Source organism: Stigmatopora argus, chromosome 5, assembly GCF_051989625.1.
Source record: "Stigmatopora argus isolate UIUO_Sarg chromosome 5, RoL_Sarg_1.0, whole genome shotgun sequence".
Classification (NCBI taxonomy): Eukaryota; Metazoa; Chordata; class Actinopteri; order Syngnathiformes; family Syngnathidae; genus Stigmatopora; species Stigmatopora argus.
The window spans coordinates 13,812,501-13,829,070 of NC_135391.1; the positions used below are offsets into that span (position 1 = coordinate 13,812,501).

The following is a 16,570-nucleotide window of genomic DNA, read 5'->3' on the forward strand; positions in this document are numbered from 1 at the left end:
TTTTCACCAATCTGGTGTCGTACACGTGCAATCAGTGGATTGCTGACCACTGATTCGGGGTGTTCACTGTCAGCTGGATAGGGTTCGGCACCCCCCGCGACACTTGTGAGGATAAAGTGGATCAGAAAATGAATGGATAGAGCGTTATAATGATATTCTCTTTCCTGGCATGACTGAAAATGACAAGCTTGTAACGAAAATTCCTCCTCTCAAAATACCCACAAGTTTTTCTTCCATTTTTTAAAATTTTGTTCCCACAGAATGAGCCAGCCCGATTATTTGTCATATAACACGATTCCCAAATGTCTATACAGTTAAATACCTGTTCAATATGAGGGCTGTCTACTGATGGGATGCCACCATGTATGTGCAATTTTTTGAATATAATGTATATTCTTTTTTGAATAGTTAATAATTTGAGAATAATTAGTGGTTGTGCTACACTACAGTCTAAAAGTCAGACTGCAGACTTTCAAATGTCAGTAATGGAGGGGAAAAATGTCATTTGCAGATAGTTTCAATATTGTGCGTTTTTGTATGTGTGCTTCAGGGCAAGCTGGTGAAGTACTTCAGCCGTCAGTTGTCGTGTAAGCGGAAAGTTTCCTCAGAGGAGCGCAGTGCTGAGTTGGCCGCCTTCCCTCGCCTGGGCCACTGGTTCCGCATTGTCAACCTGAGGAAGGAGGTCATGCAGGTAGCCCAATGTACACAAATTTTCCGAAACGATGCGCGTATCTCAAAACATTTATATCCCTCTTTACCTTTCCCCTGGAAAATGAGCGGAAATGTAATGACTCTGTGCCAACTTCATCAAATGTGTATTTTCATTGAACTGTGTGAAATGGAGATTTTTTTTATCGCTAAAGTTCTACAGTGGTACCTCGACATACGATCTTAATCCGTTCCGGGACTGAGATCGTATGTCGAGCTTTTCGTAACTCGAGCGGACGTTTCCCATTGAAATGAACTAAAAACAAATTAATTCGTTACAACCCTCTGAAAAAAACACCAAAAACAGGATATTGGATTGGGGTAAATGTTTTATTTCTTCTAATTCGCCATATATTGACAAAGTAATAAATGACGAGTGGTTTAATAGTATGTGTTTAATGTTTATATATGTAATATATACAGACACACTAAAACATACGTTTAATGTAACTTTACACAAAACTGAATTCTATTTTTTTTTTTTTTTTTTTTTACCTTCGTTCTGGCCGGGTTAGCTGTTTGCCACGCCTCCACCCTCACGTTCGCTATCGATGGGCGGTTTATGGTTGTATTCCCTTCAAAATATTCCGTAAATGATGCACACAAATGTCCTCACAATAGGATAACGCACGACCACTTGCCAACGAGAAATAGGCTTGAATGAGCGATCGCGGGAGCTTCTTTCCTTAGAAAGAATAACAGGAAATGCAATTGCTGAGCTTAACCACGTATTGATTGTGGGTAATGAAGTTTTATTCTGAGAAAGGGTGCCATTGGCTATCAGTGTTTTGTGCACAAGTATACTTCATTACCCAGAAAGCCCTCTTTTCGCCCGCGCATGCGTGTTGTGCGTTTTCTGGTCCATGTGTAGGCGAAAGAAACCGTTCAGTGCTCGTAGATATCTGTTATACACGAAAGAGATGCGGCAAGACAGTGCCATGGCCACCTGGCTTGGTCGCATCTCGAAATTTTGATCGTATCTAGGGCGAATTATTTGATCGAAATTTTCATTGTATCTCGAGCATGTGGTAGGTAGAGCTGATCGTAGGTCGAGGTACCACTGTATTATCATTCGTGGATTTAGACAAAGACACGGAAGTTTTGAAAAATCAATTTTATTAATAAGGTATTCAACAAAATTTCCTTTTTTTGGGATGGTGATGAACTTATACTTCAAAATTGAAATGATCTATGGACTGAAGGAGTTCATTTTCAAGAAATGAGACGAGATGCTTTTGATGCTTGTCACAGGATATGAGCCCCACTGGGGTGACTCTGGAGGGCCTTCTGGACATGAACGAGGAGCAAGTGTGCGAGCTTCTACAAAAGTTCGGTGCCAACGAGGAGGAATGTGCCCGTCTCAACGCGTCACTGGCCAGCCTCAGGAAGGGACACCAGCTCGGTAAATTCAGGCTAACACAAAAATTGCTTAGCGTCTTTCGGCCAGTAGGCTATAACAAAACTGGCCACTTGGCAGTTAAATACTGTATTTTGTCACATCAATGGCTGCCCCCCGCATATAATCCCCGTAAAAACCACACAGGCCCAGGGAACATGCAAACTTCACACAGGTGGACTGACCTGGATTTGAACCCAGGTCTCCCACTGTAAGGCTAAGACGCTAACCACTCATCCACCGGGTCACTCACCCTGACAGACGCATTATTTGTAAATTAATGTGAATGGGATCAATATTAAATCTCAAAAGTGTGTATAACATTTTAGTGACAACCTGTCAATTTTGCCTTCTTCAAGGACAATAAAGCCAAATTTATTACTTCAGATTTTAGGTCAGAATCCCAAATTATGGCAGATATCCTCATGGATTAAAGGTACATCATATAGGAACAAAAACATATTTTGCCCTGAGACCTGTTGAGAACAAATTTAGATTGATTTTTTTTCCATTTCTGAACCACTTTATCCTCATCAGAGTCACAGGGGGTGCTGGAGCCTATCCCCAGCTACTCAGGACCAGGGACAGGGGACATCCTGAATCGGTGGTCAGCCGATCGCGGGGCACAAGGAGACAAAGGACAACCATGCACACTCACCCGCATACCTCGGGGCAGGCAATTTATAGTGTCCAATCAGCCTACCATGCATGTTTTTGGAACGTGAGAGGAAACCGGAGTACCCGGAGGAAACCCACGTAGGCCCGGTGAGAACATGAAAACTCCACAAAGGTGGACCAACCTGGATTTGAACCCAGAATCCCAGAGCTGTGAGGCCGACGTGCTAACCAGTAAACGCGCCGGACCGCCAAGATTGATTTTCAAACCCAAAAATAAAAAGAGCATAAACAATCTGTTAAGTAATACACTTAAATCAATATTTGAATAACTACTGTTTGAACTGCCTCCCCCAAATGCGTATGACGTTGAAGTGTAATGTGTTTCCTGTGACGTCACTTTTCTAATTGGCCAACAATTAGCAGGCCCACCTGCTTTCCATTAGCCCTGGCCGCTACTGATTGAACGCCTTCATCCATTTTGTGCCTACAAAAGTTGACCCTCGGATGGGCAGGCGGGTGAATGGTCAGTGCGTCGGCCTCACAGTGGGAGACGTGGGTTCAAATCCAGGTTGGTCCACCTGTGTGGAGTTTGCATGTTCTCCCCCGGGCCTGTGTGGGTTTTCTCCGGGTACTGCGGTTTCCTCACACATTCCAAAAACATGCATGGTAGGCTGATTGGACACTCTAAATTCCCCCTAGGTATGAGTGTGAGTGTGAATGGTTGTTTGTCGCCTTGTGCCATGCGATTGGCTGGCCACCAATTCAGGGCCCGATGGTCAGATGGGATAGGCTCCAGCACCCCCCCGCGATCCTAGTGAGGATAAAGTGGTTCAGGAAAATGACAAGTTGACCCTAAGCATAGTTGGAGTTCCTCTTTTATTTTACTGGCCCTGATCCCAAAAGATAGTTTTTTTTCTCCCCCTCTTGCTGTTCCCCGATAAGACACCAGGGAGCGACAAAGGCCACGTTTGACATTCTCATGTAATTTCACAAGGTAATCAGTTGAGGGCAGTAGAACATCACTCCAGGCAGGTGCTTGTACTTGGCAAGGAAAAAAAGTGGCAAAAATCATATTTTTTTCCCCCACAGTCTGACACAAACATCGAATTTCTTGGTCATCTTTAATGTTTAATTAATTTTACTTGATAATCAAGTAAAAACATCATGCTTCTCCAGTGATGGCCTCCTGTTTATTTTATCGTTACACGCACACTTTATGCTCACTAAACCGGAATTCAATTAAGTCTGATAATTAATCAAATTAAGTATTAAAGGGTCTCAGTTCCAGTCACATCCCAAAAGCCATTTAAGCACTCCTTTCGCAGTCTATAAGATTCAGCTACACATTTTTTTTGGCAATGTAATTAATTTGGTTCTTGAAAACCAATTCATCACAATCAGTCAAATTTGGATCAAATCCATATTTTTCAAATAATAGATGTCCACTGTGTACCTGTGTGTATGTATATGTATGTTTGTATATAAATATATATATGATAGGTCAGGGTGGCTTATTTCTATATCGACTTTTGAAGGGTTTTTGTGGAAACATGTCACATGATAATATGGACATGCTTGTGGTTGTGATCTATGTTCAAATGCGCTTTATAGCCCTAAAAACATTTAGCGTGGATTATGTTGAACAGTTTTGTTTTTGCATGTTTGGTTCACCTGTACAGCTGTGTATTATTTTGGTTAGTATTTTATGAATATTTTCCCCCCTTCGTAAAATGCACGTATTATTGGCGTGAATTAGGCGCTGCGTGTGCAAACGAAGAAGTCCTGTTGGAATTTACGCAAGGAGGCCTGAAATGTTGAACAATCAGGTGTCTGAATATGTAGTTAATAATTAACATCACAACTTTGTACTTGGGTAATTTGTCATGTTTATATTGTTGCAGCAAAAGATTACTTTTGTTTGTTTCTAATTTTAAGATTGATCTCTTTTTTTAACTCAAATCTGAAATTTCACCCAAAAGGGGCACTTTAATAATTTACACAAGTTCTATTGTTTAAATTTTTAAATACAAAATCATTTTAGCCACCTGATGGTATTAGTGCAGGGGTCAGGGACGTTTTTGACAGAGCCATAAATAATTCATATTTTTAAATGTTATTCCTTGAGAGCCATACTCAGAATTAAAAGGTAAAACTACATTAAAATATGTGCATTTTTTTGCGTCATTCCGCTACTTTAAAAGTACAAAAAAACTGAATTCTCTTGAGTACATTTTATGGTGCTGCTAATCAATGCGTGTCAGTGGGAGTATACATGCAGAAGAGTCGAATGAAAAAAAGAATTATGATTAAAATTGGGCTAGAGGTAGTGTTGGCGCCTCAGTGCTGATGTGACGCTTCTATTGGTGCGTTCGGGACTCAGCTGTCTCACCAGCGGTTTCCATATTTTAGCTCACGGGTTACCAAATATTGTTAAAAAAAACCTTGTCATTCTATGTTAGTGAGCATTTCTCTTTGTCGAAGCAATCCATCGCACCTTACTGTTGTGGCATATCAAGATACTCATGACAGCATGATTATTACATTTGAGCAGTGGCGGTCCGTGAATTTCCTAGCGACGCCTTTAGCTGTCGGAATCAATCCAACCCTCAAAAACTATTTTATTCCTATAAAACCTCTACTGCAGCTACAGCTGCGACACATAAAAAATCATCAATAATAACCTCATAGAATTGAAATATTATTTAGGAATATAGCCATATTTTACGCACCAAAAATCCTTTTTACCTGTACACAATATCCATCCTCCTTTCTTTCCTCCTTCTTTTCTATGGCCATCGAAGCTAAGGCTGAAAGTCGAGCCTGTCCTGTCGTATTTCTGGATTACATTTTTATTCGATTTAGTGCTTAAAATGTTTGTTCCCGGTTGTGACAGGCTTGCTTGCTTTGGGGTTGTTCGACCTTTCTTAATGATGTCCAGCTTTTTTTTCTTGAAAAGTCCGTCTTGAAAATGGCTTTGACAGTAAATCTGCAAACAAATCAATTTATTCTCCTCCTTCAGCCATTGCGGGTTGACAAAACCGCTATTAAATCAACACAACAATATATTTGCTTGTGCAGCTCGCTCCAGATAGTTTGGTAGCTCTGGCTCGTCCACTCTATCACTAACGAATCATAGTTGGTGAAAGCGATGACGTATCCCTACGCCTGCGAGAAGGCCTTGGTGTCACCAAATCGAATTCTGATTGGTTAAAGCAACAGTCTTATCGACGCTTGTTTAATGCAGCAGAGCCTGCAGAACTGATTGTGAAGGCCTTGAGGCAGATTTCTGACACTGGCAAAAAATAATGGCTGAAATGTGATTGGTTAAATGCTTCAATATGAAAACACACATCTGGAAGCAGTGCAACCAGGGGAAAAGCAATGAAAGGAAGCTAACCGACAATTTGGAATAATTTAAAAAGTATTCATGGACAAAATATAATTAACATCAGTCTGTGATTCAGATATTTCTTAGGCCAGCAGAGAAGGACTTGAAGGCCCTGACGGCACACTACTGCATTTGAGGAGTGATTTATCACATAATGCAATGCCACAGATGAGGGAGATTTTGGGCAGGCGTGCAATCGTCAATCTGAATGCAGGAATATCCACCACAGCTATTGCCAGTGAATGGAATGTTAACTTCTCTACCATTAGTTGTCTCTAAAGGCGCTTCAGACACGGATGATGCCGGAGAAAATACGTCTGTTTCGAGGAGGCAGATGGATTCGCGCAATGACAAGCGATACAGCGGCTGCCTTTGTTACGTGACTTGTTTTTCAAAGCGGTACACACACCGAGATGAAGCTTTGCCAAGTGAGCTTGACCCATGCAGTGAGACTTTGGTACTCGGCTCTAGTCACCACCAAAACCTCGTGGAAAAACGGTAGATTCGTTCTTTTCCAGAAAATTATAATTAGCAGTTGAACATGGCTTGATTTTTATCCAATACGCACATTTCTGATACAGTACTCAAGAGACTGTACATAAGTACTTCAAGGATTTGCTCAGTACTTTGTTGACATTGATGATTTAGCATTAAAAACAGCTGTTACAAATCTTTCTTTCATTTTTTTAATACTATGACGGACTGGCATATCTAAGCAATGTAATTCCCATTAAAAAGACATTATAAGGAGGGATTGTTAAAGGCCACAGTCTATGTTTATGTATATGTATATATTTTTTCCAATTAAATAGTTTTTTTTTTCCTCACGTTAAGTCGCTATGTCCAACTGAGTATGTTCCCAAAACCTCAATATGAAAAAAAGGAATATAAAATACTATCTACTACTACTTTCTGGGTGAATGACATACAACCAACCAAGTAATCTAATTCACAAACCGAAAGATTGGCATATCAGACTAAATAATCATGTGGCAACATTTTGTACCCACTTAAATGCTTAAAAAAGTAAACATTTTATCCAACAAAAAAGGAGCCCTATTGGTCCAATTTCTTGCGCAATGGATTATTGGATATTAAGTTTTGAGCCAGAAAACACAATGTTTTTATGAAGACAGACTTTTTTTTGGAAGGATTCAGAACAAAAAAAATCATTTAAGATTTAATGACCCTTTAAAAAAAGACAGAAATTGCTGACAGTTTGTATCAGCTGTCGTAATTTGAATGGCGCTGTAAATGAATGGCAGTTGATTGAACTTGTGCCTTTGTGTGATGATAATAGGAAGTGGCGACCGGGAAGATTCTGAGAGTGACAATTGCTGAACTTGAAAATGATGCTGACATTGGTCTAATCAACTGGAATGACCAGAATGGTTAAGGTTAAGACCAACCCAATCAACAATGTTGTAGACGCCTTGAATGTTGATGAGATTTAATTGCATACATTCATTCATCTTCCCTACTGTGTCTCCTCATAAGGGTCTTGGGGGTTGCTGGCTTCAGGCGAAACGTAGACGAGCCCCCAGACCTTTTTGATGCAAAGAGCCATAAACAATTCATATTTTTAAATGTTAATCCTTGAGAGCCATGCTCCGAATTTAAAAGTCAACATACATGAAAATTCACTTCACCACTTTTAAAGTACAAAAAGTCTCTGAATTCGTTTGACGACATTGTTACGTTGTTGCTAATCAATGAGTATCAATGAGAATATCTATGCAGAAGAGTGTAATGAAAAAAAATATGATTATAAGGCAATTGGAGGTAGTGTCAATGCCATAATACCAATGTAACGCTCCTATTCCTACGCTTTCTCATCAGGAGTTTCCATAGTTTACCTCACAGGTTAGCGGAGAGCCATAAGCACCCATCAAAAGAGCCATATGAGGCTCCCGAGCCATAGGTTTCCTACCCCTGCCCTAGACTGCTTGCCAGTCAACTGTAGGACACACAGAGAGACATACGACCATTCACACTCACAATCATAGAAATCGAGCCTGCGCCTGCCCGCACCGATGTCAGGCGAGTGAACTACTAGTCACCAGGTGGCTTAATTGCATACAATGATATGAAAAGGTTTTCACTTACCTGATCATTTTCAAGATTTTTCTTTAGAAATAAATGGCTATATGGATCAGAAATTTGACCCTTGGCTTACAATAACCAGGAGTCAATGTTGAATAGGTTATTTTTGCTGGACCTTTGCAAGCGTTTCTCGTTTTTTTCTAAAGAATAGCATCACGGGGGCCTTAAAACAACTCGCAAATGACCTATAAACAAAGACATTTTTGCCATAATTGTTTATTTGGGAAGGATACAAAGAGTCAGCTCAGTCTATTTACTTTGAAGAATGTAGCCAGGAAATGGGAAACCACAGGCGGAGTTCTAATTAAGAGCCAAAATGGCAGGCCAACAAAACACTGAGCTAAAGAGAGGCGAAAGATGGAGAGAACAGACCTAAAACACGGATGGTTTTATTAAGCACTGTTCAACTATTGAGCACACTTTGAACAAGGAGATGGCAGCGGCGGGCCATGAATTTCAAAGTGACGCCTTCAATTCTATATCTGAATCAATCCAACCCTCAAAAACTATTTTATGGCTATAAAACATTTACTGCAGCTAAAGCTGTGACACATATAAAAAAAGTATCAATAATAACCTCATACAATTGAAATATTATTTAGGAATATAGCCATATTTTACTCACCAAAAATCACATCCTCCTTTCTTTCTTCCTTCTTTTCTATCGCCGTCAAAGCTAATGCTGAAAGTCCAGCCTGTCCTGTCGTATTTCTGGCATAAGTTTTTATTCGATTTATTGCTGAAAATGTTCATTCCCGGTTGTAACAGCCAATTGCGTCGCAGTTGTCCGACCTTTCTTAATGATGTCAAGCTTTTCTTGAAAAGTGCGTCTTGAAAATGGCTTTGAGAGTAAATCTGCAAACAAATCTGTTTCTTCCCCTCCTTCAGCCATTGCGGGTTGACTAAACCGCTATTAAATCAACACAACAATATATTTGCCTGTGCAGCTCGCACCAGATACAGTTTGGTAGCTCTGGCTAGTCCACTCTATAAACTAACCAATCATAGTTGTTGAAAGCGATGACCTATCCCTACGCCTGCGAGAAGGCATTGGTGTCGCCAACTCAAAATCTGATTGGTTAAAGCAACAGTTTTATCAACACTTGTTTTATGCAGCAGAGCCTGCAGAACTAATTGTGAAGGCCTCAAGGCAGATTTCTGACCCTAGCAACAAATAATGGCTGAAATGTGATTGGTTAGATGCTTAAATATGAAAACACACATCTGGAAGCAGCGCAGCCAGGGGAAAAGCAATGAAAAGTAGCTGACAATTTGGAATTATTTAATAAGTATTCATGGACAAAACATAATTAACATCGGTCTGTGGTTCAGATATTTTTTTAGGCCAGCAGAGATGGCCTTGCAGGCCCTGATGGTCCACCACTGGGAGATGGTGTACCGGATCGCTCCCCAACCACCGGTCCGTGGACTGGTACTGTTCCACGAGTCACCCGTTGCCGGACCGTCAGAGAAATAAATATTAACGTTTTAAATCTCATGCTCACGAGGCACTGTCCACGCTGAAGTATAGAGCTTATCAGCCACTGGCACGCTGCACCCAAAGGTTGCCATATCACAAAGATTCATGAAGAGGAAAAAGTAAAACATTTCGAAATCTAAGTGCCCAGCAGGGTTGCCAGATTGGACGAGTTCCTGCCCAATTGGGATTGTTTTCAAATTTTGAGAAAAAGTTGTTTGATAAAATTCTCTACTATAAGAGGTAGAATGAGAAAAAAATTCACGTTGTATGATTTTTAAAGAATTTACTTGCAAATGGTGGAAAATAAGTCTTTTGTTAAGCTACACTTTAGGATGTTACGTACCTGAAAGTCCCCTGTCCTCCACTCGTTACATGTATTAATGAAATTGTTATCTGTATAAAGGACATCTGTCCACAGTTCCACTCTAAAATCACCATGGCCAAAGCCAGAGAGCTGTCAAAGGACATTAGAATATACCCGAACCATTTTGGAAACACACAAACTGTAATAGGTAACCAGCTTGATGTGGGAGCAATCTTTAGAAAATGGAAGACCCTCAACCTAGGCTCCACGGATGACATCACCCAGTGGGGTCAAAATGATCACAAGAACCGTGAGCAGAAATCCTAGAACCATGCGGGGCTATACTTAAAACATAATCTTCAGAGAGCTGGGACCAAAGGCTCCCACATCGCTAACTCACTATGCCACCACAAACTTAAATTCTGCAGTGCCAGGCATGTCCCTCATCTTAAGAGGGTACACGTCAACGCCCATCTCGAGTTTGCTAGGGAGCATTTGCACAAAGAAGAAGAGCACTGTGAGAAAGTCATAGGGTGAGATGAGACCAAAATTATTTTTATTGGAACAACCCTACTCATCGCGTTGTGAGGGGAAAAACGCTGAGATGCATCCAGAGAACACTATACCAAGACGACTCATATCTGTAAAGGAGAGAATGAATGAGAGCTTCATTACTTCAGCAAGGCTAATGAGATGAAACCTGGTTCGGTCTTTCAACCTGACAATGATCCCGAACATAGTACTTTGGAAATAAAAGCATGGCTTCCAAAAAAGCATTTCAAGGTCCTAAAATGGTCAGGCCATTCTCCAGATCTCAACCCCATAGAAAATATTTGAAGGGAGTTGAAAGTCTCTGTCACCCAAAGAGAACCCCAAAACATGGCTGCTCCGGAGGAGATCTGAATAGAGGGATTTGCAAAAATACTAGTAAATCTGTGTGAAAACCTGGGGACGACTTACAGAAAATGTTTCTTCTGTTATTGCCAACCAAGGGTATATAACTAAGTATTGTGATTGACATTTGTTATAAAAAAGTACTTATTTTTTTCCTCATCATTTGAAAACAAATTCTTTAGAAATTGTTAATGAATTAATTCAAAATCTTTAGAAAAAAATCTACAATGGTTTATTAATTAATGTTTAAATTAAATTTAAAATTTAAAATTTAAAAAATCATTTTTAAATCTCATATCGAGAAGTGACTAAAAAAGGCACAAAATTTCATGTATGTTGATTCACACCTATGATGTAAATTTTGTCCTCATTTTTTATTTTTAGTGAGTTAACCAACTTTTATGTACTGGGGGGAATTATTTCAATAATTTGAAAATAACACAAAAACAAATGATTGCATTTTATTTCACATACTCCCACAGCCCTTCGTTTGAGAAGTGCAGTAAAATAGCCAAGGGGCTGTTAAGAGTTTTTGCGTCTTATTTTGAGCTGCTGAAAAAAAGAATCAGATCCCATTCAAGTGTTTTTATTTGAGGCCAAGGATTACAGATTATGTCCATGTGAGATGTTGCCCCCTGTCTCCGTGACTCACATTGGGTGGGGGCGGTTTGCTGACGCTTATATAAAATGCGTCCGTTACAATCCGGCCGGATTAGACACGGCATAAGAGAACGAGAAAGCGGCGGTGGGCATTGTGGCTGGCGTGATGATGGCTGGAGGATAGAAGCTAATAGAATTCGTTGCTCTTGGGACCGAGAACAGGATGACTCATACATTTACCAAGCAGCTGCAACACACACACGCACACACCCCAACATACATTGTGCTCATGAACACAAACACACACACTCATACTCTTACAAATTTGGTGTTTGTAAATTAATCTGGGCATTAGTGTTGAATTTCCACCACTAGAGATCCAGGGGTTGCTACCAGACCAATTGACATGGAGACGGTCAAAACTCCTTAGTAATCTGAAATAATAGTCGTTTCTTGCTGAGGATAAAAACAGTGTGTAATTGCTGTGACATTTTTATTCGCTGTTGTCCCATTAGAGTCTTGCAATGTAAATAGAGAAGAGAAGGGACGAGTCAAATGGGGAACTAATCAGGCTGATCTTGGCATGGGTCCGCAGGCGGTCTTCTCGTGTTTATCGTTAAGAAATAAGCACTCCTAGTGTCATGTCTAATTGGTAAAAAGCCATCAAGCATGAAGGAAGTATGAGTGAGAAAGAAGTGGAAGGGAAGTGACGTGCAAAGTCATGGGTGGGCAACGAGGCACCCATAGGGCAGAGAGAATAGGGCCAGCTCTAATGACAAGAAAGCCCCCTTGATGAGCGCCTCTGGGCACTTAACACACAGGTTAAGCAATTGGAGAAAATCGACCTCCATCACCATTGATTGGTCGCCAACAGTGGTTCAGGAGTACCTATTAACATGGAAAAGACGTACAATGGGGATGATGTCATCAACCGCACGAAAATCAATTTGCAGACCAAAAAGGCATGTTTTTCCTCACAAAACGTGTCAAACTCGTTCTTGATATTCATCTCCATCTCGGATACAGAATTTCCGGCCTTTTTTCCCCGATACAGAACGAGTCTGACACATCATCGGGACTCGGTCAGCAAAGAGAGAGTTGGCCTTTTTGGTTTGGATGCCGTTATTTTGAGCAATTTCCTTCACTTACACAGCCTGAAAAGTTTGAAAATAATTAGCCCGTAGCCACAGATGTATTTGGATGGTAATTGGATGGATTTGTCTATCAAAACAAGGCAAATTTTAAATTTCAAGAACAGATTCTTGGAAATATATACGTATATATATATATATATGAATATGTATATCTATATATATATATACATACATATATGTATATATATACATATTCATATATATATACTATCTCTATATATATACCCAAAAATAAAATGATATACTACCTCCCCTTCAAAATAATTAATTCGCCTTGTAGCAAGGAAAGGCCGCTGGCTCTTTGTCACTCCAAGTTCACAAACTCCTCTGGGATCTTTCATTGAAAGGATATATTTTTTTCTTTCATTTTTCGGGTTCAGTTGTTGTTGCTGATGTTGATATTGTGTTTGAAGTTTGCGTTTGATGCTTGTTGTTTCTCCGGGATGCCATGATGCTAAACATAACAAAAATGAATGTAAAAACGCAAATTAGCATCCATGCTTCTATATTTGAATTCAGAAGACAGTGTGATGGGGGTGATGCGACCTGCAATCTCCCCTAATTGTGGCTCGGCTATTTTCAAATGTGGGAAAATGTACCGCTCCGCAGCTTTTAAATGCAGTGTGTGAAACGGTTATGATGTTTAGCTATTGACTTTTAGATTCTGTTGATGAAAAAAAGGTATTTTTTTTGCAATGATCTGCCCTTTCATTTCAGGGCAGAGTAAACCACTACACATTCTCAAGGCTTATTTAATATAAATAATGTTAGGCTATGAGCAGTCATGCAGCCTTGGCTCAGTCAGAGTCAAAAGTTCAGTCTGTCAGTTCTTTGTTTACTGCTTGTCAATTCTTGTTGTTTTGCCTGCAAAGAAAATCCGAAAATGTAGTTTTGAGTTATGAGAATGGTCACTGAACATATTTGATCTACTGACACCCTGATTCTTTTTCCCTTAAGGATGTTTCCTATAATAATTCTCCAAACCTTTTTCCCCTGGGAGCCATATTATCAGTCATGACTATACTGAGGGTTGGGTAACCAAACCACATAACATACTAAATGGTCATACTCTTGTATAGTGCTTTTTACCTTTAAGGCACCCAAAGCCCTTTGACACTATGTACGCTTATTTACTGATGACGCAAGATCAGCATCAATGTGAGTTCAGAATCAAAGATACGTAGGCAAGGTCAGAGAATTGAACACACTACCTTTGGGTTGGGTTATGTGTGTCTGTGTTTAGGTTGAAAGACAATTCTAACAATGACCCACACTACCCCGTATAACATAGACCACATGTGTCAAAGTGGCGGCCTGGGGGCCAAATCTGGCCCGCCGCATAATTTTGTGTGGCCCAGGAAAGTAAATCATGAGTGCCGACTTTCTGTTTTAGGATCAAATTAAAATGACGAGTATAGATGTATATTAAATTTCCTGATTTTCCCCCTTTTAAATCAACAATTGTAATTTTTAATATTTTTTTTCTGTGTTTTTAGTTCAAAAATCATTTTATAGAATCTAAAAATATATTTAAAAAAAGCTAAAATAAACATTGTTTTAGATCTATAAAAAACTGAATATTCAGGCCCTTTAATCCAGTTCATTTAATCCATTTATAAATAAAAAATCTAAATATTATATCTAAAATGGTCCGGCCCACATGAAATCGAGTTGACGTTAACGCGGCCCGCGAACCAACCCGAGTCTGACACCCTTGACATTGACCAACAGCAGGACTCGTGTAGTAATAATTAAAACATCGCAAATTATGATGGTGATAGCAGGAAAGTGGGAACAGCTATAGATAGCTATAGTGGAGGCAGAAGAGGCGATCATGGTCAAATTTAAATTACGATGATTGCCTCAGAGGGTCCCTCAATCTGTGGGCCGTAGTTTGATGAGCCATTATCTATAGGACTCAGATGGAAGCAAATGCTAAAAATCCCTGGGAATAATTGCTGACTTTTTTTTCTTGTTATGTTTCCGTCTGAAGAACAACTTGAGGATGACAAGTTGCACAGTAACGCAGGTAAAGCATGTTTGCGCTTTTGTTTGGCTGCTTTAATGGCACTCCATTTGAACCGCACTCATTGGCTGCTGGCAAACCAAATTTGAAGTGTAAAAACATTTTTTTATACTGTATGTGACTGATTTTCATCATTTTACCCCATGCATGATTCAACTATTTATTGCTATACACCATTATGCTTCTGTACACCCACTTTTATTTTTTTATTATTGCTCTTTAACGTTTCATGGGGAAGCACCATTTTGCTGGATTTCTACTAGACATTTACTCATATTCCCATATTCACCACCGCTTTACTGTGTATTTGAATAGTAGGCAATATTTCATCCTTTTTTTCTCACTTTCTGTAGTCAAATAGGCCATAGAGCCAACATCATTGTGAACTGACTGATGTTCCCCACAGGTGGTCAAGACAAGCAAGATTGGTCCATTCAGTGGCCCACCGCTGAGTCGAGCAAAGAAAAAAACCCTGTGAATCAGCCTCAGGCCAGCCAGCGAACCCACTCACAGCCACCCCAAAACCCCCAAGTCCTGACCAATCACGCAGCCCCTCCTGTGTATGCTGAGCTTTTGACTGTGGATGGCTTTAACCTCGGACTGGCCTCCACCTCTGACGGCGGGCGCCGCTCCCTACCGCCTTCACCGCGCCAGAGACACATGGGCCACGTGCCCCCCGGAACCCCGCCAGCATTTGAGACCATGACGCCACCAGGCACCCCTCCCCTAAGGCGCAGGAACAAAGTCAAAGCGCCGGGTACGCCTCCACCTCCTGGCCGCAAGCTCATACACCTCCTACCGGGCTTCACTTCACTTCACCGCAGCAAGTCACATGAGTTCCAGCTAGGTAACCGACTGGATGAAGCAAGCACGCCTAAGTAAGTCAAAAGCACATGACTTCATTTTGATGTGATTAGTTTTCTTCAATGTGATGATCCAAAAATGAGCGGTTAGCGCGTAGCAGCAGATAAAATCCATAGAATAGTCTACTTATCGGTTATTTCACATCTATGTGCTCAATCCACTCAGCTCACCGCTTAGTGAGACAGAAAAAAAGAGGCTTATATTGGCAGTGTTTGTGTTGGAGCAATTTCCTACACAACACGTATTAAGTATTTTTCCAATTAAAGACAATTGAATCCTCTGGAAAACATCTAAAACGCTGCCTGCCACAGCAATGAAACTAAACTGAAGCGCGAAGAATCCGATCTTTCGCTTCATGACTTCTCGTAACGACTCTGGCTTTCTGGCCAACATAGAAATAGGATTAAAACAGTTTTTTTTTTTAGCTTTATTGGGTTATTTTTTTACAAAGAAAAGGAGTATGGGTTCACTGAAGTTCCATTCATCCATCCATCGAATTGTGTAAAGTACCACCTGAGGGTCTCTAACATAGCATGTGAGCAACTTGATCAAATTTTTCACTTTAAATTTCAACTATCGGCGCTGAATGGCCTTCAGTGGAGTCGGTGGGAAGCTCGAGGACGTGAGCAATGTCTCTGGTGATTGACACGTTCTGGAGATGCGGACTATTACCGTTCTTCAATAATGGCGAGCTTCAATATTCCTTAATTATGCAAAATAACATGCTCGCTGTTCACTAAAATGTTGACAAACCCACTTCAACAGCGATCTGCGCACGTTTTCACAAAGAGAGGTTTAAAAATACTTAAATATTCCATTTTCACTTAAATAAATCATTTACTCACTTGATGCCAACACACTCCCACGGTGTGTCAAAGGCTGGAGATCATCATATTCCAGACGTCCGGAGGTGACGCACAGGAGCCACGGAGGGAAAAAAAGCTGACCGAGAATCACGCCAGGGGGTCGACTTTTCCCGGCAAACAAACCGAGCTGGGTAGGCAGCAGGTGGCGAAGGGGGTTTGGAGGTCATGA

General features: G+C 40.5%; 1 protein-coding gene across 4 annotated transcripts in view; it reads left to right on the forward strand.

Moving 5' to 3' along the window:
- ksr2 (kinase suppressor of ras 2) overlaps nt 1–16,570 on the forward strand; it is a 73,596-nt gene that overhangs the window by 10,444 nt on the left and 46,582 nt on the right. For 2 of the 4 annotated variants that reach the window (XM_077599963.1, XM_077599964.1), the window contains exons 2-5: nt 551–691; nt 1,960–2,110; nt 14,639–14,674; nt 15,078–15,549. In XM_077599963.1, coding sequence (XP_077456089.1) covers nt 551–691; nt 1,960–2,110; nt 14,639–14,674; nt 15,078–15,549 — 800 coding nt within the window. The remainder of the gene's footprint in view (nt 1–550; nt 692–1,959; nt 2,111–14,638; nt 14,675–15,077; nt 15,550–16,570) is intronic. The other 2 variants (XM_077599965.1, XM_077599966.1) reach the window with 1 other exon arrangement.